This window comes from Cornus florida, unplaced genomic scaffold (assembly GCF_030987335.1).
Source record: "Cornus florida cultivar Cherokee Brave unplaced genomic scaffold, ASM3098733v1 CherokeeBrave_3.0.0_Hap2_Chr02, whole genome shotgun sequence".
NCBI lineage: Eukaryota > Viridiplantae > Streptophyta > Magnoliopsida > Cornales > Cornaceae > Cornus > Cornus florida.
The window spans coordinates 85941149-85966603 of record NW_026775572.1 but is presented as its reverse complement, the minus strand read 5'-3'; the positions used below and the strand labels follow the sequence as shown (position 1 = coordinate 85966603).

General features: G+C 38.7%; 2 protein-coding genes across 2 annotated transcripts; both read left to right on the top strand.

Annotated features, from left to right (window-relative positions):
* LOC132295418 (elongator complex protein 2) lies at nt 1-25029 on the top strand. The gene is made up of 10 exons (XM_059793690.1): nt 1-328; nt 430-517; nt 1484-1569; nt 3176-3329; nt 7261-7421; nt 7511-8179; nt 9596-9917; nt 11401-11618; nt 16758-16935; nt 24221-25029. Exons 1-10 carry the CDS (start codon nt 188-190, stop codon nt 24715-24717), a joined length of 2514 nt encoding a protein of 837 aa, XP_059649673.1. The 5' UTR covers nt 1-187; the 3' UTR covers nt 24718-25029.
* Nucleotides 21339-23928, top strand: LOC132295419 (uncharacterized). The gene is made up of 2 exons (XM_059793691.1): nt 21339-22520; nt 22607-23928. The coding sequence occupies exons 1-2, from the start codon at nt 22237-22239 to the stop codon at nt 22785-22787; spliced, it is 465 nt and encodes a 154-aa protein (XP_059649674.1). The 5' UTR covers nt 21339-22236; the 3' UTR covers nt 22788-23928.
* Nucleotides 25030-25455: the final 426 nt, after the last annotated feature.

The window sequence follows — 25455 nt, the reverse complement described above, 5'->3', positions numbered from 1 at the left end:
TCGTTGCTAGCCCAACAAAGTAAAGTCCTCAATAAATTGTTAGTCAGGTGGACGCGGCGGTGGTCGGAGCACAACCACAGCAAAAGAGTTCTTTCCGTTACATAAAACCCCCCACACACTCTCTCTAGACTCCTCTCTCTCTCTCTAAACCCACACGCAAACACGTCTATTTTTTTGTAGTGAAGCCATGAGTTATGATGGTAGAGTGGAAGTGGAGAGAGCGTTTATAGGAGCAGGATGCAACAGAGTCGTCAACAACGTTTCATGGGGGGCCTGTGATCTGGTCGCCTTCGGTGCCCAAAACGCAGTTGCCATTTTCTGCCCTAAGGTTCAACACTTCTACTTCTTTTTCTATTAACAAATCGCTTAAATTGATTGTCTTTTATAAGAAATGCATATTATGTGTTTGCTTATTTGTTTGTTTGACAGACTGCTCAAATATTGACTACACTTCCGGGTCACAAGGCTTCTGTGAATTGCACTCAGTGGCTTCCAAATAGCAAGTTCGCATTCAAAGGTACCTTCTTGTGGTAATTAGCTTCAAAGTAAAGCTTGGATTTTTGTTAATGTCAAACTTGGGAACACGTAAGGATGTTGTTATTTTATACATTTTTATGCCAACTAAAGCAGTTATTTGTTTATTTTGGATAAGTCCAACTCAAGCATTAAAATTTGGAACACTTGCTCAGCCTGTGAATAATTAAAAAAAAAAAAAATAGTACCAAAGACTGTAGCCTAGCGGTACCTCCTCACTTCCAAAGTAGAACGTCAAGGGTTCAAGACGATGCGTAAGTTTCTTGTCATGGTAGGAAAATAGAATAATAAAAAATAAGTGAATTTTTTTTTTTCTCTCTATACCAGTCTCAAAATCTTCACTCTTGACAATCTGACGTCAGATAGTCTTGAACTGGTGTTGTGTGTGCAAAAAGACGGAGGAATCAGTGAACCACCTTCTCCTTCATTGTCCAGTGGCAGGGATGTGTGGTCTTTGTTCTTGGTTGCTTTTGGCATGGCTTAGGTGTTTCCTGAGTCCACGGTTGATATGTTAGAGGTTTGGACAGGTTGTATATTGGAGAGCCGAGCCAGGGATGTGAGGAGAGACACTCTATTTTCAGGGTTAATGGGGCAAATTATAAATCTTTGGATCATCTTTTGGACTTTGTGGATAGCTTGAAATTATAGTGCCATTTTAGGCTTCTTTGTATTCATTTGGGAGCGCTCCCCTTTTGAGTGCCTTTAATAAAATCTTACTTATCAAAAAAGAAAAAAAAGAAAAAAAATAACCTTCACCTGTGGCTTGGAAGTTAAGACCCAAAGCCACAAAGACAGAGGTAGACCAATTAATTCATGAATTTTTATGATAGTTTGTTTGCGCAAAGCCGCAAAAATTAGTGCCGCATAAATTACTTTTTTAAGATATAAACATGAAACATAGACTGGTGACTTTAAGTTTCTGGCTGAAAATATTTTCTTATGCTCGCAGCTCAACAGTTGGAGCAGCATTTGTTACTGTCTGGAGATGCTGATGGTGTCATTATTTTGTGGGAATTATCTCTTGCAGACAAAAAGGTACTTATAGTTAGTTTTTAACTTTTTTTTATCGAAAGTGAATATTTATATATGGTTGCACATCACTTTAAAGCGGGCCAATACACTTTTTCATTTTCTGCAAATTATAAGACTATAGCTATTGACATAATAGAGAACCAAATGTCCTTCTTGCGCACCATGTTTAATCTTATTATAGGCTTCTTAAATGATCATAGGCTGTCAATAAAATAGATAAGCATCATCTCCATAGTTCGATGCAGGGATGACATGTAATTAGCAATAACATTTGTTTTCAATGATTTATCCGTAGGAGGCTAAATTGACATCTATTAGACATGCTTATGTAAATGAAAATGTGAATTCTTGTTCCAAATCATGGCATGGTTAAACAATTTGGTGTTATTATACTGATTTTCTTTATTGGGTTTGTAAAAGTTGTATAACTTGTCAAAGCTAGGTGTTGCATATGTACAGTGCATTGTCATGCCTCGAACCCCGAGATACTGAACCCTGAGCATTTGGAGTGTGATATAAAAAGAATAACCAATCACAAAACTATTCTCCAAGTGAAATTTGTTTGTTACAGTTGAATAAATCACTTAACAGCATTTACGAAGATACCAACTTCCAAAATTTCGCAACAAATATCCAGTACATCTCAATATCCATTATTCCTCCTGTAACACTTCAGACAAAATTACACATTTCACCAAAATTAAACTTAAGGCAACGCTATTGCAAACCTATTATAAAACCCTCTACAATAAGTTTTTATCACCTAGAAGTTCATAGCTCTTCATGGCGAATGTGTCTTTGCCCAAGCTTTCTTACAATCATGACCTGTTATGGTAGTTGAGCTAGACTGCCCTGTAGGAAAGTAGCTATCTTCTCTGTACAAGATATATCAGACATGCAACAAAATAAAATCATGGAAACAAAGTTTTAAACTTGAGCATGAAATGAAAGAAACAATTAGCTGAATAGGTCAAAAGTCATTGTAACTTTAATGCCAAGTTTATTAAGATGCCAAACATCAAGAGATATAATTTTTCATATGGATATATAGCCATAATTCACTATCCACAGATAAAACCAACAATCAAGAACAAAGTGATCATGTATTGCAAGATTGGGCACACATTTCGGGTGGTTCAACCCTAGGATCAATGGAATCTTACACGCCTCACAAGGATGCTACACTGCCCCGTCTAGAGGTGGTGGACATTCCACCCACTTGACTTTCCATCACACTTGAGATGGGCTACGTGAATCTTATTTTTTCACACCTTTCTATGTAAGGCTATAGTCTCAATTGAACCGCGTATTATCATACCTTTCCTTATTAACTCTACTCATATTAATTCTGGGTTTCCCCTTCCCCTAGCATTACCCTTAGTGTGGGTACTGTCACTTGACTCACTCTTCTTAACCGGTGCACTCGGTGCTTCTACAATATTATCCTCTAATTGCTCAAATTGTTTGATTTTTTATTCTTTATATATATGAGCTTCTTTTACAAGACACTTTGAATTAAGTTTTGCCTCTAAATTTGATTTACTGGAGAGTTGTGGATGAGTAATTTCATGTGACAACTATTTTAAGTCTTCCTCTCATTTGCTCGCAGTGGAGATATGTGTTACAAGTACCACAACCACACGAGAAAGGCGTTACATGCATTAATGGAATTATGGTTTCCCAGACTGATGCAATTTTTGCATCTACATCATCTGATGGTACAGTTTGTTTATGGGAAGTGGTCTTTCCTTCTATTTCTGGAGGTGAGTTGTTCGAATTTTGGGTTTGTTTTGCGGTCATGCTAGCCATGGTTTCACTTTTGGTTAAATAGTTATTTTATTTACGCATGTAATTTCTCATAGAATTTGATTATTGGTTTTATTACTGGGATTTGAGTTCTTATCAATATTGCAGTTCACTTGTTCTCTTCATGGGTTTCTAGAGAATAACATACTAATTGGATACATTGTTCTCTTCATGGGTTTCTTGAAAATAACATATTAATTGGGTACAGATGAGATATAGTTAGGGCCTGTTTAGTAATAGGAATTAATTCCTGATTTCTACCGTCAATTCCTAAAATAGGAATCAAAAGTTAAAATCATGTTTAATAAAGTAATTCTACTTTTCAACAGTAAGAAAATACTTTCTCTATTTGTGAAGAAAAAAAAAGGTGCCAATTTGATACTTTCTCCAATTTCTATACTGTAGACAGAAATTGCTTTCTATACTGTAGCTACTTATCCCACCAAAGCCCTCTTTCTTCCTCTACTTATCCCATCAGAAGACCGACGCCGCGCCACTGCAATTTTGGGTTCGGGTGATCAGTGACCAGCGATCAGCAACGGAGGGGATCCGTCAACCCTAGAAAATTCTCTGCAAAGCCGGCCACACACACGATGAGAGACAACGAAGCGCATGATGATCGAAAAAATCCACCGATGAAGTAGCTTCCGATTCAATTCCCTCTGATTCTCCATCTCAGAAGCGTCTTCTCATCGATCCAAACCCTAACCATTGTTCAACCGCATTGTCAGCGTCGATCTTGTCCTCCGATTTGATTTTTTTTTATCTCTCATCGGCATCGCCGGCGACCACCATATCGGCGATGAGACTTAGGTAAGTTATCTTTTCCACAGATTTTTTTTTTTATCTCTCTCATCCTCAGGACAAAATCCCCTCTTCCTCCCTGTTTTCTTACCCTAAATCCTTATCACAAAATCACAACAACGAATACAACCTTCAGGACATGGCAGGTTCATCCTTGTGCTTTTTGGATGGGTACCCAATTCGAAAAGCACAAGATCATGTTTTTTGGTACTTTTTGGACATTAATGGGACACCAGACCAGGTCGGATCAGGGAATCGTGAAGGGAGAAGATGAAAATGGTTTCATCTATGCTGGTTCACGTGAAGGGAGAAGATGAAGTGGTTTCATCTCTGCTGGTTCAATTGGAACTGTAACAGAATTTTTTTTTTATTTTTTATTTTTTATTGTGTTGATCGAAATAGGTTTGTGGTGAGATCGTTGATGTTTGAAACCTGTGATGGGAGGTGGTGGTGGATGCGAACATATGAACTAGGGATGGTGGGATTGGATAGATGATAGAACTGGGCATGGGTATGCAGGTGATGATTAAAAACAAAAGCAAAATAATAATTATTAAACTTTATTTTGTTATTTTACTTTCAAAATTTTAATAAATTTGAGATATTACTAAACATTATTTCACTTTCTATTTCACTTCAAGAAATCAAAAGTATGATTTTACTTTTGAAGAAAGCAAAAATTAGAAAGTGAAAGCATTAGTAAACGGGCCCTTATGTGTCTGACGGGTACTTCACTACTTTTGAAGAGTCCATGTAACATAGCTAATGAAGCCTTGTGGTGGCTATAAGGTTTTCTAGAAAAATATGATTTCAATTTCTACACTTCTCTAGAGAGGATCCTTGTGAAGTGGCTCATTTTCAGCCTCCCAAGAGGGGTCCATTTCTAAAGGTTATTGAGGGTTATCCTTGAGCATCATGAGTAATTTTTATCACTTGCATTTATCTTGGTCAAATAGTAATGTTATCTCATCCATTTGAATGCCCCTGCCTGTGAGAAGAAATAAAACCTTCAATAGTTGATTCGGGCCAATTTGGTAATGATTACATTTTTAAAATTTTTTTTTATAAATGAGGGAGTATGATCCTTGAGTTCTCTAAGTTGACTGACACTGAAATTGCTATTAAGGCTGGAATTCTAGCTTTTTTTTTGGAAGGTCTTATGGTAGCTTTGGATAAAGTGTTGCGTTGTTTTTGATAAAAGGAAGATTTTGGTCACTTGTTAGATGGGTGCGAGTACAGTCCATGAGCCTATTAACTACAATCTTCTCCAAAAGCTTAAGATGTTAGAGAGGGTGTAACTTTAATACTTGAATCCTTCAAAACACCCCCTCACGCGTGGCCTTATTTTGGTCCTACCCGTGCTTTTCAATTTTAATTTTCAGGGTGACGGTGAGGTTTGAACTCAAGACCTTTGACTCTGATACCATGTTAATTACCATCTTCTCCTAAAGCTTAAGCTGTTAGAGAGGGTGTAACTTCAATACTTAAGTATTACCACATCATAAGAGAGATTGCTGTTAGTTTCAGAGCTTTCACAGGTCTTCTCCCCCCCAAACAAACGCCGATCTATTAGTTTTTAGAAATTTTTGTTTCTTATTTTTTCTCAATACATGAGTATATAATTAATGCTTCTTATGAAGATTGGATGTTTTAATCATCTTGGGTTAGATGCCACGTGTTTTCTCTGGGCAAATTGTATCTGCTAATACAAAGTTGGATAATTAGTTTATTGACAAATAATTGCTTCATAATTGGCCATGCCAAAATCAGCCAGCTAATCTTTCTTCTATCTGCAACACAATACATAAGCTATTTACATCGAAACTTTTTCTTTGTGCGCTTGTGATGGTGAGTATTCAGGAAATGAGGTAGCTCATTAACCAGGATTTCTCTACTCAGTCCACTTCTACTCTGGACAATTGGTGTACCATTTATTTCATTGTGTTAAAAACCTTGTGAAGGCTAAAGTTGTAAAATTAATAGTTGCAAGGAATCTGCAGAGTTAACTTTGTACAAGTTTTGGAGGTGTAAAGAGTGCAAAAGAGAAATTATGTGTGTTTGAGAGAGATCCTGGCCACACAAACTGCAGTTGACCTCCTTGGTCCTCCAGACTTTGTTAATGTGAACAAAACTTTATCAATAACTGGTGTGAAACGTTGTCAGTGCTGCCATGACTACTAATGACTTTTATCTCCATTCTCTTGGTCAAAACTCTGAATGTTTTTGTCATCCTGGTTCTTCTTAGGAAAAAAATAACGAGTGAATTTTAGTTTCATTCTTTGCCTATTCCTATGAGGCTGTGAAAGAAAGGGAAGAAGGCTTTACTGAGAAGGGTTGAGTAAGGGTGGTAGTGAACAATGAGGGTGGCAATTCAGATGGTAGGGGAGAGGAAACAGGATATGGAAGTATGATTTGCATGATAATCAGAGAGCCAGCAAGGGGTGGATTTGGTCAGCGAAGTGAGATTTAATATCTGAGGAAATTTCTCTGGTTTGGGAAAAAGAAGAGATGCATTCCTGTCCAATATGGGTGAGGGTCCTTTTCTGACACTTAGCTGTCACGAAGGTTGGAGGAGAAAGAATTTTAACATTGTTTGGTTTGTGGGGAAGGGAATTCCTTTCAGAAAAGTGGGAGATAATTTAGAAGATGAGCTATCGGAATTGGTGCCATTGGACTCTATGGCAATACTAGGATGTTCCAAAGAGGATTATTTGGAGCTGGATGCGTTGTATGTATGTAACAAACTAAGCCCCTACCCCTGGTATCTTTAGTGCTTCAAAGTATCCAAATTTGTTTTCCGCTGGGGGCTGCATTAGCCTAAAAACTCATGGTTATACTGCAGAATGCCAATCAAGTGAGCTACAAATTCTTTTGTAAGCCAATGACATATTAGTAGTTGCTGGGTTTTACCATTTCTCCAAATATCTATTCTAGCATACTTATCTACATCTATATTCTTCCTTGGGTTCATGCTACGTATGCCTTTCATCGTCATCATCATTATCCTTGCTTTTCAGCTTAATCCAAATAACTAAATTGCATGTGATTTATTATATTGACAATTACTAAGTGTGGTAATTTTAGGTGACTGTAAATTGTCTTGTTTGGAATCTCTCTATGTTGGTTCAAAACCTATGGTGGCACTTTCACTAGCAGAGTTGCCTGGAAATACGGGTTACCTAGTCCTTGCAATGGGGGGATTGGATAACAAAATTCATCTTTACTGTGGTGAGAGGACGGGAAAGGTATGTAATCTCAGTAGTTTTATTGTTTTATGTTTCTTGTGTATAAGATTTGCCTCTGTTTAAATTTTGTTGTCTTTTCTTGCACACAGTTTGTTCGTGCTTGTGAGTTAAAAGGGCATACTGATTGGCTTCGAAGTTTGGACCTATCATTACCTATATGGACAAATGGTGAAGCAAATAGTCTTCTTCTAGTAAGTTCATCTCAAGACAGAAGTATACGCATTTGGAAGATGGCTTTACGTAATTCTCCAGCTAATTCTATAAGGAAGGAAAAAATAAGCTTGGCTTCTTATATTGATGGTCCTGTTCTTGTAGCTGGCTCATCCTCCTATCAGATATCTTTGGAATCTCTCCTCATTGGACACGATGATTGGGTGTATTCGGTGGAGTGGCAACCCCCTACAAACTCATCTATAGAGGGTATTGCATGCTATCAACCTCAAAGCATTTTATCTGCGTCCATGGACAAGACAATGATGATCTGGCAACCTGAAAAGAACACTGGCATCTGGGTGAATGTGGTTACTGTGGGGGAGTTAAGTCACTGTGCTTTAGGGTTTTATGGTGGGCATTGGAGCCCAAATGGTGATTCAATTTTGGCTCATGGATATGGTGGATCTTTTCATCTCTGGAGAAATGTCGGTGTTGACTTTGATCATTGGAAACCCCAGAAAGTTCCCTCTGGGCACTTTGCAGTGGTAACAGATATCGTGTGGGCTAAGTCTGGTGAATATGTGCTGTCAGTCAGTCATGACCAGGTAATAAATTTCTTGATCTGTAGAAGAAGTTTAATAACATTGTCTTTTCTGCCTCTGAAATGTTCCGGCTGCATGCTCTGGGTTGGTTACAGTATAATCTGTTTCCTTTCACAGAGACTTTGTATGCAAACAGATGTGTAAGTTTTCCAGGTTGGCTGCCTGGGAACAGCTTTTATGTTTGCTTTGAATATGCTGGAACTGCTGAGAAAATCTCAAGTTAGATAGATTTATTTTAAATTCTCTCTTACAGTTCAGATATCCTTTATGCCACATGCATCCTTTTTATCAAAGCCACCTTTGGTTAAATTTTACTTGAACTCGGGCAGGTACTATTATTTTCCCATTAAGTTGTTCTGTGTGATCTATGATTGGAACTTTTATAAAGTAGATTTTCTCTTAACCGGAAGTCTGGAAGTCTATGCAGGAAAAAGATTAAATGTTGGTTAAAAAGTGAAACTAATTAAAATTTTAAACAGAATTTTGCATAAAAATGAAGAGTTGTTTATGGGTAAGGTTGTATTTCCAATTATTTCAAGAATAAGATTTTTCAACAACGGTACTATCTGAACCAGTAGTTCTACACAGCATGTATATCTGGTTATCAGTGGTGCTATTAATTTTGAAATAAATCATTTAACTTAAAGAGTTTCAAATCATGCTTGGATTGATGTGGTATGTGAGTTGCATATATGTTTTCATTATTTAAGGGCTTCTGCCCCAATTGACCCATCTCCCCGGACGCTTTTCAAACTCCTAGCATCGATGATCTCTCTGCACTGGCCAATTCCGGCATATATTCAGAATAGAGCCTTCCGTCGTTTCCTTCTCCTTTGTGATAATGTTGGCTGAGAACTATCTTCTCTCTTAAGCCTTAGAACCCCTATATGTTCTGACTTGAACTTACCTTTAGAGCTTCCGGGGCTCTAGGTCCCACAACATTCACTCTTCCATCTTCAGCTGGTCTATTCTGCGCTCGCCCTTAGCATTCGCCCATCTTAACATCGGGACAGTAACGAGCAAAATGCCCCCCTCCATATTCATACAGTAAGCCGATAGGACTTGTGCTGAATAACCTAATTTTTACCAGTGTAGGCTGCTTATGTGGTGCTGGCGGGATGGATTGGAAACTGACGGCAATATTTTGTGCAAAGTGGTTGCTCTGAGACTCTAATATTATTTTCACTCTTGGCAATCCAAATATTTTATTATTGCACAAAGCATTGGCCCCTAGATCAAAATAGCCATACAATATACATTAAGAGAATTAAGCAGGCCTTAATGAAGGAATTAAGAGGTTCATTGCATAGTTGCTATGTTTCGTACTGTGGCAGTAAACGTAAACAGAATGTTACATTTATTGGGTTGATGTTTTCAGTAAAAAAAATCCTCAATTTCACGATCTTCTGAAATTTTCAGACAACTAGAATTTCTGCTCCATGGGTTAAAGAACCTGGTCTGGAAAATGCGGACTCTTGGTGTGAAATTGCTCGCCCTCAAGTTCATGGTCATGATATTAACTGTGTGACAATCATCAAAGGAAAGGGGAACGATCGTTTTGTGAGTGGGGCTGAGGAGAAAGTTGCCAGAGTATTTGAAGCTCCTCTATCTTTTCTGAAGACATTAAATCATGCTTCCTCACAGATGTCTAGCTTCACTGAAGACATGCAAGTTGATGTTCAGATTCTGGGTGCAAATATGTCTGCTCTTGGGCTATCACAGAAACCGATTTATCTTCAGGGTGAGCTTGATTGTATCTGTCTATCTTTATCTCAAGTGTGTGACATTGTTATATAGTCTTGCTATACTTATTATATTTTATGTATCCAAATGCAAATACTGTGTCTGGACGGGTAAAAATACTAATGTTCTTTCTTCATTAGTACCTTGCATGAAGTTGTCATTTTTTACCCTATTTGATGGATTTAAAAAGAAAAAAAAAAAACACTTATTCATAAAATTCTTTGTTTTTGATGGAATGGGAGGTGATGTTGAGTTCAGGGATCTACCTAGTTGGTCCTATTACAGACCTTACCTTTGGCATTATTTATACAAAGTTGTTGCTCTTAGGACAAAAAAGCCATGTTTTCACACTTGATAGCGCGAGCACTTTTACCATTTTTACCAATGCACCAAGCAATGATTCTTATAGGGGGCTCACCTTATTAAGTTAGGGAGAAGAGGGAGATTTATAATATGCCGAACTTATGTTTGTACATCCACCAGAGTATCTATCAACTCTTGTGAAGCATTTGTTCCATTATATCTTTAGCCAAGTTGATCCGTATGTTACATCGGCATGTTGGCTTCGATACATTCAACTTGCTTTCTATATTATCTCTTTAGAAGAAGGAGATTATAAAAATCTTTCTACTTCGTTCTCTATTCTATTAGAAATAAAATGAGGAGGAAAAGCATCTTGAGTTTTTTCCTCGAGAAAGCATTCATCCTTTCGTTTTCATTTAATTTCATTTCTCAAAATACTTCATTTGGTACATGCAAGAAATAGGCAAATTCAGCAACTTTTTGTTCAATTTCTTTTGGAGTCTAATTCTTTACATAAACTTCATAAAGGCCATCGTATCCAACTTTCATGTATTAAGATACGTTTCAAGGGTGGATGATTATCATAAGAGATTCCCAACATATCATAAGATTCCCATTCTTGAAATAACGCATTTTTAAACCCATAAAACAGATAGAATCTAGGATTCCTCGGGAGAAATATTTTTATTCATACTCTTCTGGTTGATCCATACCAGAGTAGCTGCTACACATAGTAGAACATAGTTATTCCTTTAAATTTGTAAGTTCTGCATATGTTATGTGAACCTTCCTCTGTTGCCTTTGAAGTTGCACCTGAATTATACCTTAAAATGGGTAAACATTTCAATTGTGGATAACAGTGTCAGTTTGAGGATAATGCTGATAATTCCAGTTTTTTGGCCACCGGCCAACTTTAAGATGTGTAGCTTGATCTTTTGGGGGTATCTTTCATGCAAATAGTATCATGTTTGTTGTTTTCTTTTCTTCCTGTGCTTTTTGGGTTCTTTTTGTAGTATTTAATTTTCTTGTTTTCAAGTTGCCATTGTCAGTGCTGTTGATTTCGTTTCTGTATGACCAAGATATGCTTCCTGTTTATATGTGTAGGTTTAAATTGAAATTAACTGTTGTGATTGGGTTTATAAAGAGTAACAATTTTAACAGGTCATTTTCTTGTGCAGCTGTGCATGAAACCCCAGGCAGTAATGGTAATGAAGGTCTGGATACCCTCGAAACTATTCCAGATGCAGTTCCTGTTGAATTAACTGAACCCCCCATTGAGGAACAACTAGCATGGCATACACTATGGCCGGAATCACACAAACTTTACGGTCATGGAAATGAGCTGTTCTCTTTATGTTGCAACCATGAGGGAAAGCTTGTTGCTTCATCCTGTAAGGTAATCGACTTCATTCTTATTGCTGTTATAATACATGAAATTGTAGATAGCCTAGCATTCCCATGTTTGGAAATATTCACTGCTGCTGATTAAAGAATGTTCAGGTTTTTGTTATACATGATTAATCTGGATTGACGTTAACATAATGCCTTTAAGCAATGTGAACAATATATTTGCAGCTTGCCATCCCCCAAATAACTCCCATTACAATTAGAGTCATGACTTTTGACTAGTCTTTGGTCTCAAAAAAGTGAGGGGAAAATTGGTTCATCCAAAATGGAGCCATTACAGTAAATAGTTCAGAGATTAATATAGGAGTGAAGGAAAACTTCTATTATTATATGAAATCTTAACATACCCATATTTTGAGAAAGTGTCAACAAGAACACTTGAGATGCTTAAGGGCTACCAAAGGTAAAACAAAATGATTCTTTGGGGTTATGTGAAGCATAATGGAGTGATTTAGTTTCTGTGATATGACAAGGCACTCAATATTGGAATTAGTGCACTTCGAAAAAAAATGATCTTTCTAGTGAGTAAATAATGTGTGTGTATATATGTACACACACACACACATGTATGTATATTCTATTGGATACAATGATGGGGCTTGAACTCTGTCATCTGACTTATAGTAATCCCAATTTTATCATTCGGCCAACAAACTTAACCTTTGAACAACATTGATTCTATTTGCCAAATTAAACAGTGTCATTGAACAACTGAAATATCAGAAATTACAAGGTTTGTTAGCCATTGAGGCCAAATGTTCCACTCTGTATCACCTTGCCTACAGTTTAAAGCCCAGCTTCCCATAGCATGAGCTGCTGTATTGCATTTTCGAGGAATCCATCTAAGGAGGAAATTCTCATTTTGCTCCAGAAAGAGCTGAACATCAGCTAGAATAGTAGCTGTTAAATCATCTGTTGGGATCAGATTCATCACATTCTTACAGTCCCCTTCTATGATGATATTTTCATAACCCCCTTGACAAAGAATTTTTAGGCTTTCTTGCAATGTTAGAGCTTCTGCTACACTGGGATCATATGGATGGGGAAAGAAGAAAGATCCTGCTCAGACTGGATAACCTTTGTTGTCCCTGAGCACTATGTCTCCTCCACCTTCCTTCACATGATTTTCAAAAGCAGCATTTATTTTTAACTTGAAAGAATTGATTGGAGGGGCTTCTCACCGAGAAGATCTTCTAGAGTACCTGATGTTAGAATTCAGAGTGTGCTCTTCCTTCTGGATTGCTAAAAATTTTGAATAGCTCGCCAAGGCTTGAGCCAGGATAGCAGGGGTCAATTCTGCAACTTTGGAAGATCCTTTCATTATGATTTTTCCGTAAGTGCCAACATAGATGCTCATAGACTGAAATATTCCTCCTTTCTGTCTTCATTCTTCCACATATCAATAAATTGCATCCATCTTTGTTTCCATGACAGCTGCTGGTTTGAATCAAAAGATAAACGTAGTGGAGATGCCTCCCACCCCATCCTAGCCGAACATGATCTATAGTTCCCTCTCCCCACATAAGAAACACATGCATTTTGAACTATACCTCTTCATTTCAGATTGGACTGAACTGGTAATCTCTCATGACAACATTGCCATATAAAGAATTGGATATTTTGATGGGTATTAAGCTGCCAAATGGATTTCCACTGGCTTTCAAACTCTTGTGTGTAGCTGCGGCCCACCATGCCAGTTGGATTTGTATTAGATATCAGTCCTAATTTACTTATCAAATAAAGTATTAGGAGAGAGCATCTTGGTAGCCAATGAATAGGCACTCTTCACTGTAAACTTCCCATTCAGAGTTAATCCCCAAACGTTGGAGTCCTCACCTTTGGATCTCTAAGGGGAATCTGTAAGATAAGAGCAGCATTTCTATGATTAAAAGTTTGCCTTATCAAATCCTCCTTCCATGTTGGAGAATGAGAGTGGATAAGATCCGAAACTTTAGATATCTCATTACCCAACTACTGGGTTGTAACTAAGAAGTTAATGAGCTGCTGTCCAGTGGATTTATTCATGAATGTTGTCCTTGTGCTGTCCCGGCTTTGGTCACACCAAAGAAGAATGTTAGTTGGCTCGTGTGTGTTGACAGTCGCGCCATTACTAGATTACAATCAAATATCGGTTTCCTATTCCTCGAATCGATGATTTTCTGTACATGGTGGCTGGCTCTTGTATATTTCCAAAGAAATATCTGAAAATTGGCTACCATCAAATTCGAACAAGGCCCGGGAATGAATGGAAGGCGGCCTTCAAGACAAAAAGTGGTCTCTACAAGTGGCTTGTTATGCCATTTGGTCTTTCTCCCTAGCACATTCATGTGCTTCATGACTCAGGTATTGCAGCCCTTTGTTGATCGATTTTTGGTTGTTTACTTAGACGATATTCTTATCTACAGCAGAACAAGTGAGGAGTATATTTCCCATCTTCAACAAGTTTTGAGAGTTCTCCGCCAAGAGAAGCTTTACATGAACTTGAAGAAGTGTTCTTTCATGATGCCAAGTGTTGTGTTTTTGGGCTTTGTTATTTCTTCCAAAGGGGTAGAAGCTGATTTTGATAAAGTGAAAGCGACTCTAGATTGACAATTCCTATCGCATTATAGGAAGCATGGAATTTTCATGGGCTAGCTTCATTTTATCGGCGTTTTTTAGAAATATCAGCTTATCAAATATATATATATATATATATATATATATATATATATATATATATATATATATAAAATTCAGCACAATAATGGCCCTATCAGCAATTGTATGGGGAACGGACAGTTTGTGTGGACCAAGGCAGCAGCACAGACTTTTGAAGCAGTGAAGAAAAGAATGACCAGCTCCTATTTTACATTTTCCAGACTTCTCAAAAGTGTTTGGAGTAGCATGTGATACTTCAAAGGTTGGATTTGGAGGCGTGCTTAATTAAGGAGGACATCCAGTTGCATATTTTAGTGAGAAACTTAATGAAGCAAAGTAAAGGTATTCCACTTATGGCTGAGAATTTTATGCTGCGATTCAAGCACTTTGCTACTGGTGTCATTACCTTCTTTTCAAGGAGTTTGTGCTGTGTTCTGACCAGGAGGCCCTCAAATATATTAACTCCGAAAAGAAGTTAAGGCACTGACATGGGAAGTAGGTTTTGTTCTTGCAAGTTATGATGTCATAGTTGTGGTACAAATAAGACCTGAACACAATCCTAAAGGTGCTTACAAGAAACTTCATGCAAAGAGCGCTGGCCCATACAAATTTCTTAAGAAAATTAGCTCCAATGCTTATGTACTTGACCTACCAGAAGACATGGGTATCATTAAAATCTTCAATAACAAAGATCTCACCTTGCACTCAGGCCTTGATCCATTTCTTGATGATCCTGTTACTGCCTTCCCCCCGCTCCACATTTAAAGGAGGAAATAGAAGATATTGTTGATCACCAACTTGTTTCAACAAGAGAAGGTGGTTTTAAAAAAAATCTTTGTTAAATGGAAAGGACAGCCACTATAATTGTATGTGGATCACTGAGTTCTAACACCTAGCTCCTGACCTCTATGAGCAATTTCACGCCTTTTACTTGCCACGGCGAGTTTTTCCAAGCCGGGAAGAGTTGATAGAGATCTGGCAGCTGCCTTTAAAAGTGTATAAAAGGCGTGGGAAGGAGGGTTCTAATGCTCAAGCCTTAATTTGGCATATGCTAGATGATGTGGGGTCCACTTGGAGTCTTGAATAATTGGGAGTTTTGGTCATAGTTATGGTAAATTGCATCAGTTATGGTCAAATCGCATTAATCAGTATTGATTACTATTATTATGCTAAAGTCAGTATTGATTACCTCAATTATAGGGTAATCCAAGAGTCATCAGCTTCCAACATGCTATAAAAGGGATAGGATGTAAACTTGGTGATGCAGTGAATGAATGAATAAAAATATGTTATGGCATTTCTTTATGAGTGATTCACAAAATATGAGGGTGTGTGGGCTTCTCTAGGTGTGATGCCCAGACCTGTTGATGTGATTCCAATAGGCTTTTGTTATTTTCAAATCATTTCTCTACTATACATCTTGAACCGCAGTCCTGCGTATTTGAATTTTCAGCCAATAAACTCTTATTTATTTTAACTATTCGAGGCTGCTCTTGTCTTACATCACTTTCCTTCCAATTATGCCTTCTGGCCTTCTGGCCACTTGCCATATTGAGTGTCTTTCTGAGAGTCACCGGGCAGAGCCCTGCAATGTTTAAGCAAGTGAACCAGACGTCTGCAACTGAATCAAAAAGTGGGTAGATTCCTTGACATAGAGGTTCCAAAATATCAATCTACACTCCGATCCAAAAGAATCGCCCACCGTTGAGCCCTTTGTCTCGAACTTTCACTTTTTCAAGATCTGAAAACCCTTTTGCCACTTAAATCCCACCTCTGCTGGTAATACACTCTAGTGGTAGATTGATGATTTGGACCCAGAAGAGAGCCCCATTAAATATAGAGTTGTTGATATTAACATTCTGTTTCCATGGAATCAACACCAGGCACTGACTATCAAAATGGGCTTGAGTTCAAGATCTGTTCATGGCCAATTCGCTTTCCAGTTTGAACTGGAAAATATTCCATTGTATTTTCGCGACCTTAGGAGTTTTTGGGCAACCCCCCAGAGTTATACTTCTCGGCCCTTCCTGCATTCACTGATTTGTCTGTAAGAACCTTGCCCAAAAGGTTGTTTGACCACCATTTAACTCCTTCCTCTGTGTCCTCCTCAGTAATAACTATTTGGCTTTCTTCTTCCTCAGTGAGATAGAACTTTTATATTTGATGTATTAAAGATTCACTCATGGTATGACTAAGAAATAATTGTTTAATCCCATCGGAGGTTGGCACAGATAACAAGAACAATCACTCTTCTACAATCTCTGTTTGGGACGAGAGAACCTCCTGTAGGCTCTCACCCGTGCGGAAAATACATCGAAGTAACAAGTTGAAATTTTATGGTAATGCTAAACAACATTGATGAATGTGATGCAATATATCATTGAATGCATGGTTTACTTTGTCAAATTTAATTACCCTAGTGATGGTTTGTGTTTCATGGTGAGACTATATTTTGTTGTACATTATCGCTCACAGATGATGAATTTTGCAGGCTCAATCAACATCAGTGGCTGAAATATGGTTATGGCAAGTGGGTTCATGGAAGGCAGTTGGTCGCTTGCAATCTCACAGCTTAACGGTGACACAGATGGAATTCTCTCATGATGATAAATTTCTTTTGGCCGTCTCAAGAGATCGCCATTTTTCGGTTTTCTCAATCGAACAAACAGGTAAACTAGCTGTAATCTGCTTCAGTAATAATAGTGTAATCTTTGGTATGATCACTGTTCTCCTGAGCATTTTTATATTCTTGTAATTGCTTTTACTGATAAAAACAACTTTATAGTGAAGTACACAACTAAAGAGTTACATACCATGCACCATTTGGTTTGCCATGACGGAGATGATAATAAGAAACTGAATCTTTCACTTTCTTTTCACTTTTCCAAGAGTCTAAAAGGACAAAAGTAAAGAAAAAACTATATATATATATTTTTTATTCTTTAAAATGGATAGGAAATGGTGGAGAGACTACCACAGCTGCAACTCCCAGAACTTCCACAATGACCACTATCAATGATTCTTAAATTAAACCCCTAACCCACACTACCAACTACTCTTCTAATCCTTTACCTTTTTATTTTCCTGTCGTTCAGATTATTGGGAGTTAATTCAAGATTTGATATTATTTGATAGGATTTGATAGTATTTGATATTATTGTCATCATCTACATTCTACATTAGAGGCATAGGATCTGTGATATGACATACTATAGCAGAGGTAGGATATGTGATTTGATTACGTTTCCATTATGGATTGAGACATGTCTTTCGTCTGTTAAGTTCTCAATTCTTGTGAATGGCTCTCCCGCTTGTTTTTTTGGGTGTACTCGGGGTATAAGACAAGGAGATCCTTTGTCATCTTTCCTCTTTCTAATTGTTTTGGAGGGTTTAAGCAAACTTATGCGCAGGGCAGAGGATCTTGGTCTCATCAAGGGATTCAGGGTGGGAAGAGATATAGACCATCAGATGGAGATCTCTCATTTACTTTTTGCAGATGGCACCCTGGTTTTCTGTGATGCAGATGTGTGTCAACTTAGATATTTAAGATGCATCCTGGCTTGTTTTCAGGCGGTTTTCGGGCTAAAGGTAAATGTGGCTAAGAGTGTGCTTGTCCCGATTGGGAATGTTCAAGAGATTTCTTCTTTAGCTACAGTACTTGGGCGTAGGGTGAGTTCCTTTCCTATTCCTTATTTGGGTTTGTCCCTAGGGGTCTCTTCCAGGATTGTGGGGAGTTGGGATTATGTGATCGACACGTATGCAAAGAGATTGGCAGGATGGAAGAAGCAATACTTGTCTAAGGGGGGTAAAGTAACTCTTATTAAGAGCACTTTATCGAGCCTCCCCACATATTTTCTATCTATGTTCCAAATTCCATACTCCGTTGCTGATAAGATTGAAAAAATTCAAAGAGATTTCCTTTAGGGCAGAAGGGGAGAAGAGATCAAGTATCACCTTATCAGATTGGAGCAAGTTTGCAAGCCCATGAAGTTGGGTGGTTTTGGTATTAGACGATTGATTCCTTTTAATCAAGCTCTCCCGGGTAAATGGTTGTGGAGATTCGGGAAGGAAAGACATCGTCCTTGGTGAAGATTAGTCTCATGTCGGTATGGGGAGGACGTTGGCGGTTGGTCTACCCGTCCGGTTTCTCTTGTGGGAGGAGTTGGGGCGTGGAAATCCATTTGGAAGGGATGGGATGCCTTTTCCTCTCATATCAGATTCAAAGTTCGTGATGGTAGATGCGTTCGTTTTTGGGAAGATCTTTGGTGTGGTGATCAGTCATTATCTCGTACATTTCCCAGATTATACAGTATTGCAGTTGATTAACATACCTACGTAGCTAACTATTATTGGCTTGATAGTAGTGGGATTACGTGGGACGTGCATTTTCGGTGTTCTTTTCAGGATTGGGAGTTGGACGAGGTAAGTGTTTTTCTGGACCAATTGTATCGACAGGAGGGAATTGACAGGGGTTATGACAATTTGACATGGATTCCCTCTTCTCACGGTCGTTTTGAAGTAAGATCTTTGTTCTTATGTCTGTCTAATTTTGATAGCCTTGACTTCCCATGGAAGACCATTTGGCACTCTATGGCTCCAACTTGGGTGACATTCTTTGTATGGACCGCTGTTTGGGGTAAGATATTGACAATTGATAATTTGAGGAAGAGGGGAAATTGTTTTGTTAATTGGTGTTGCCTATGCAAGTAAGATGGGGAGTCAGTTGATCATCTCCTAATACATTGCCCCGTGGCGCATGACTATAGGAATCTTATTCTTGGGTTGCTTGGCATGTGTTGGGTAATGCCACGTTCTTCTAAGGAATTGATTCATGCTTGGAGAGGATGTCGTGTGAGTAGGGGTGTACGCGATTATTGGAGAACTGTCCCACATTGCGTTTGGTGGTGCATTTGGAAGGAGAGAAATAGTAGAATGTTCGAAGGGAAGGAGTCGTCTACGGCGATGCTGAAACTTTTTATTATTTGTTCTCTCTTTAGTTATGTGAAGAGGAGTTCTTGCTCCTCTTCTGATGATTTAATTAATTTTTTGGTTCTATGGGGCCTTAGCCCCCGGTTCCACTTATGTTTAAGGGACGCGTTCCCCTTTTGAATGCCTTTTTAATTCATTATTACTTATCAAAAAAAAAAAAAAAATTGTAATACTCACCATGTAATATATATAGGAGTATGACTAATGACATCAGTAGCTGATTACAGCCTTTCGCATTCAACTTGGTATCAGAGCCAGGTTCACAACCCACCTTACTACAGCTTCATCTCTGCTTCACCTTCTTTTGGTTCATCCTCTACTCTTTCTGTCTCTATTAAATTTCACTCATCAACAACTAGACTTCACCCAACCATATCAAACCCCTTCGGGGGTATTCCTTTTTCCCTCCATTGCTTCATGCGATAGAGGGCCTCTCTCTAAAGCAATAACTGGCTCGGTCGTTATGTGCTGTTGACGAATTGTCCGGCCTGTTTTCGTGTTGTGTTGCTTTCGCAAAGTTTAGTACATGCCGTTGATGAGTCGTCCGGCTTAATTTTACTCTTGCAGATAGAGTAGCTAAGGGCTTTTCTAGCCATTTAAATCTGCGAACAGAAGCTTGTGTGTGTGTGTTTTTTTTTTTTTTTTTTTTTTTTTTTTTTTTTTTTGTGTGCAGTCTGCAGATAGGACTGTTCCTTTAATTTGGTGGTAATCTGCCACCTGGTATGACATCTGTTGAGATTAAGGATAATATATCCTCTGGGCATAGTTTCCAAGCCCAAAGGTTCACTACAGCTTTATTAGATGGAAATTTTTTTCCGTCTTGGGCAACATCAGTTAGACTCTATTTAGGGTGTCGTGGTAAAACTGGATATTTATTGGGTACTGTTAAAAGGCCATCACCTACTGAACCCACATTTAATCAGTGGGACATTGATAATTGTACCATTCTTGGGTGGTTATTCAACTCTATAGAGCAGCATATTTATAATATGTTCATGTATCACGAAACTATACACACATTATGGACTGCCCTCACGAAGACTTATTCCCGTGCCCATAATGATACCCGGATCTATGTGTTGCACCGAGACATTGCACGGGCTACCCAGAAGGATCTCAATCTGTCAGTAGCAGATTATTTGCCTTCCTTCAGTCACGTTGGGAAGAGCTTGCTCATTATGAGTCCCTTGGTGATATCTCAGCAGAGGCTGCAAAGTTTATTATGGCCAGACATGAGCAACATCAGACTTATCAATTCCTTATGGAACTTCGTCCAGAGTTTGAGGCCCTTCACACTTAAATTTTGAACACTACACCACTACCCTCTCTTTTCGAGGCCTTCACTATTATTGATGGGGATGATCGTCGACGCCAAGTTACACCATCAATGGCTCATGTTGCACTTCCTATGTTTGACACTGATCAGATGGCATTAGCCGCTACTTCTTGACCGTCTGCCACTCGTAGCCGTGGTCATGGCAGTAGTAATCGTGGACGGGGGAGTTCCATCATCTGTACACATTGTGGGAAGACTGGTCATGCTAAGGACCGGTGCTTCCAACTCTACCCACACCTCGGATCTAGCAACACTACTGCTGCTATCGCTGAGTCTTCTAATGAGCCACATGCTCCTCCGCCTGGATGTATTGATATGCGTCAGTTGCATACACAAATTGGGTCTATTATCCGAGATCATCTATCACAGGCAGCTTTCACTTCAACAACATCTGCTGCAGCTCACTTAGGTACCATCCCTTCAGCTACATCTGCTGCAACTCACTCAGTTACCCTATCTGCATTCCATGCCTCTCAATCTACTATTGTTCCTCCAACTTGGGTCATTGATTCTAGTGCTTCCGATCACATGACTGGTGAGTCTCGGTATTTTTCAGAGTTGGAAGCATCCTCGGGGCAGGTATGCCTTGCTGATGGTTCTTTTACACCAATCATCAGTAAGGGTACTGTCCCTTTATCTCTTGATTTATCTTTACAGACATTTCCCTTAACTTATTATCTGTTAGCCGCTTAACTCGTTCCCTGGCCTGTTCAGTGACTTTTTTTCCAGATCACTGTGTTTTTCAGGACATAGTTACGAAGAGGATTTTTGGCAGGGGGTATGAAATGGATGGGTTGTACATCTTTGGGACGTCTCCAACACTTGCGCATGTTTCCGTATTACCGGACCATGAAAGTTATTCTTTTACAACCCAGACACTTGATTTATGGCATGCTCGTTTAGGACATGCTAATTTTCAGCATTTTTTATCTTTATTTCCTGCATTACAAATAGCTTGTAAAACCCATCAGTTTCGGTGTGTTGTGTGTGAGCTCTCTAAACACACACGCACCTCTTATATTTCACGAATGCATCGTAGTCTTTGTTTATTTGATCTTATTCATTTGGATGTCTGGGACCTTCTCCTGTTACTTCTTACTCTGGTCATAAATATTATGTGACTTTTATTGATGACTACTCTCGTTGTACTTGGGTTTATTTACTTAAATTACGCTCTGAGTTATCATCTACTTTTATTTCTTTCTTGCAAATGATTTAAACCCAATTTAATACTATAGTTAAAACCCTTCGGTCAGATAATGGAGGAGAATATATCTCTGATGGCTTTCGGTCTCACCTTAATGAACTGGGAATTCTTCATCAGTTGACTTGCCCTTATACACCGGAACAAAATGGGGTGGCAGAACGTAAAAACCGTCGTCTAATGAGTGTTGTCCGGTGCCTCTTATGTGGTATGCAGATTCCTCAGTCATATGGCAATTCTCACTGCAGTTTTTTTGATAAGCCGCACTCCTAGTCGTACTTTAGGGGGTAAGGTTCCATTGCATATTTTGCGACCAGACAGCACCATTTTCCTATCACTCCTTGTGTTTTCGGATGTACCTATTTTGTTCAGGACCGACGTCCTACGCGTACGAAGCTTGATGAAAAAGCTATTCATTGCATTTTTCTAGGTTATTCGACTATGTCGAAAAGGTATCGCTGCTATGACCCTAGCACTCGTCGAATTTTTCACTCTCTTGATGTCACTTTTTTCGAAGACGTTCCCTTTTTTGGCACATCCTTTTTGCAGGTTCCATCTTCTTCTACATCTTTGATCAATTCTCCAGTGTCTTCCTCACCTGGGGCTAGACCTGCACTAATTTTTAACTGTATCTCTGCCTATGGCTCATCCAGAAATTCGTGCATACACTCGTCGCCCACGGGACCCTCCTCCCACCTCCCTGCCGCCGTTCTCTTCTGGTACAGGTATTCCTAACCCTGCTCTTCCTTTTCTACTTCAGATCATGTTTCACCTAGTTCTGATTCTGATTTGCCTATTGCACTCGGAAAAGGTACACGGACATGTGTGCTAAACACCCTATTTCCCAGTTTGTTTCTTATAAGGGACTTTTGCATGCCTACGGGACCTACCTTGCTGCCACTTCTACTATTTTCATCCCTCGCACTGAATGTGAGGCTTTGCGAGACCCACATTGGAAAGCGGCTATGGTTACTGAGATGGATGCCTTGTAGAAAAATCATACTTGGGAGTTTGTTATTTTACCACCAGGAGAGCGAACTGTGGGCTGTAAATGGGTATTTACAGTCAAATATCAGACAGATGGTACTATTGATCGTTACAAAGCTAGGCTTGTCGCTAAGGGCTTTACACAGACTCCGGGAAAGGACTTCACTTCTACTTTTTCTCTAGTGGCCAAGCTAACTACTGTCCGCTTCTCATTTCCTTAGCGGCTTGCTACTCTTGGCCTCTTCGCCAATTAGATGTTAAGAACGCCTTTCTTCATGGGGATCTAACAGAAACAATTTATATGGATCCGCCTCCTGGTTTTCGACTTTAGTGGGAGTATTCTGGGAAGGTGTGTCACCTTTTAAAATCTCTATATAGCCTGAAGCAGTCTCCTCGAGCATGGTTTCACCAATTCAGCGATGTAGTTATTTCTATGGGGTTCAATCAGTGCCACTCATCTCGTGCTACTTTGATGTTGATTATGCTGGATCTTTGACTGACCGTCGCTCCACTTCAGGTTTTTGTACTTTTCACGGGGGTAATCTAATTTCTTTGAAAAGTAAGAAACAAAGTGTTGTGTCTCGTTCTTCTGCAGAGGCAGAATACGGTGCCATGGCTCAAGGCACTTGTGAGATCATTTGGCTTCGTTCTCTATTGACTGAGTTGGGATTTCCTACTACTTGTTCATCGACACTTTTCTGTGATAACCAATCTGCTATCATGCTCGCGTCTGACTCCGTTCTTCATGAGAGGACCAAGCATATTGAGGTTGATATTCATTTTATCAGAGAGAAAGTGTGCTGAGGAGTTATCTATACTTCCTTCGTTTCCTCTTCTAATCAGCTTGCCGACATGTTCACGAAGTCAGTGGGACTGTCTGCTCTCCGCCGTTAGTATTGGCAAGCTGGGCTTAGTTGATATCTTTGCTCTAGTTTTTGGGGGAGTATTGGGAGTTAATTCAGGATTTGATACTATGGTCATCGTCTACATCCTACATTAGAGGCTTAGGATATGTGATATGACATACTTTATTAGAGGTAGGATATGTGATTTGATTACGTTTCCATTTATGTAATACTCACCATGTAATATATATAGGAGTATGACTAATAACATCAGCAGCTGATTACAGCCTTTCACATTCAACTCAGATATTTAACATTTATTTTCCAATTTATTTTCCCACTTGCTCGGTAACCAGATGGAGCAATGGAAAATTCTGTTGTGGAAAGGAGAATATGGTTGAAATAAATTATGTTCACACACACTGTCGATCAACCCACAATGACTTGTGCTGCATATTACACATCTGGTGTACTTGACTACATAAACCGCTTTCCAACCCCCTCCCTTCATCCCGACTTACAGAAAAGGAATGCATTTGAGCAAATTTTATAACTTATGTACAACTCTTTTGATATGGTTTTGTATAATACAGGTATTGACGGAGTTTGTTACCAGCTTGTAACAAGGCAGGAGGCACACAAAAGAATAATATGGTCCTGTTCATGGAACCCATTTGGGCATGAATTCGCCACAGGTTCCAGGGACAAAACTGTAAAGATCTGGGCCATAGAGAAGGGATCTTCAGTTAAGCAGCTCATGATTCTTCCACAGTTTAGCAGTAGTGTCATGGCGCTATCTTGGACCGGTATTGATCTTCAAAGGAATGATGGGCTTCTCGCTGTTGGAATGGAAAATGGACTCATTGAATTGTGGAATGTTTCTGTCAGAAGAAATGAAGATGGTAGCATAGCAGTGCCAGGAGCAACTGCTGCCCTTTCTTTGCGGTTGGATCCATTGACATGCCATGTTTCGGCTGTGAACCGTTTGGCATGGAGAAATTCCGAGAAAAAACAGGATTCCAGGAGCATGCAACTTGCTTCGTGTGGAGCTGATCATTGTGTAAGAGTGTTTGAGGTAAATTTTGCTTAAACTATGACCAGATAATTTTGTATATTCGACCGAGTTAATTTAGTGAGAAATTTCATTTTCACACAGACTAATTTTTTTCCTCTTATTTATTTATTTATTTTATTTTCGTTTCCTTTATTTGTTTTTGGGGACTGTCAGTTGACAAAAATCACTTTATACATACAATGGTGATGGCCGCCTTTATCATAAGATAATTGGCTCTTATAAAGATGAAGCGTATTGTATAATTCATTTAGATACTAAGATGTTCAATTGAATTTCAAGTTGTGTAATGAAGAAATCAGATATTGCATCATTGAAAATTTTAAATTAGTAGATGTGTTGTATTTTAATATGCTCAATAATATGAATGTTTGCTTAGAAAATAAATGAATTACCTTTTTTATTTACACACATATTAGTAATAAATAAGGTGCAAAGTTGAAACAAGAAACTGCTGTCTAAATATTGAAGAAACTGCTATCTCCATGCTGGCTTGCTTCTCTCTCTCTCTCTCTCTCTCCCCGAAGTGAAGCGTGTTGTGTAATCATTATAATTTTATTCTATTTTTTCTTTGATATATTCTCCTATTTTTCTATTTTTAGGCCCGTACATTTTTATCTATTAATATATTTGCTTAACTTTCTAGAAAAAAAATGGAAAAAAAGAAAAAAAAGAAAAGAAAAGAAAAATAGGGAGTTGAAAACTAGTCCTTCGGAGGGTTGGGTCTTCATTCTCAATGCAAGCTATCTATTTTAC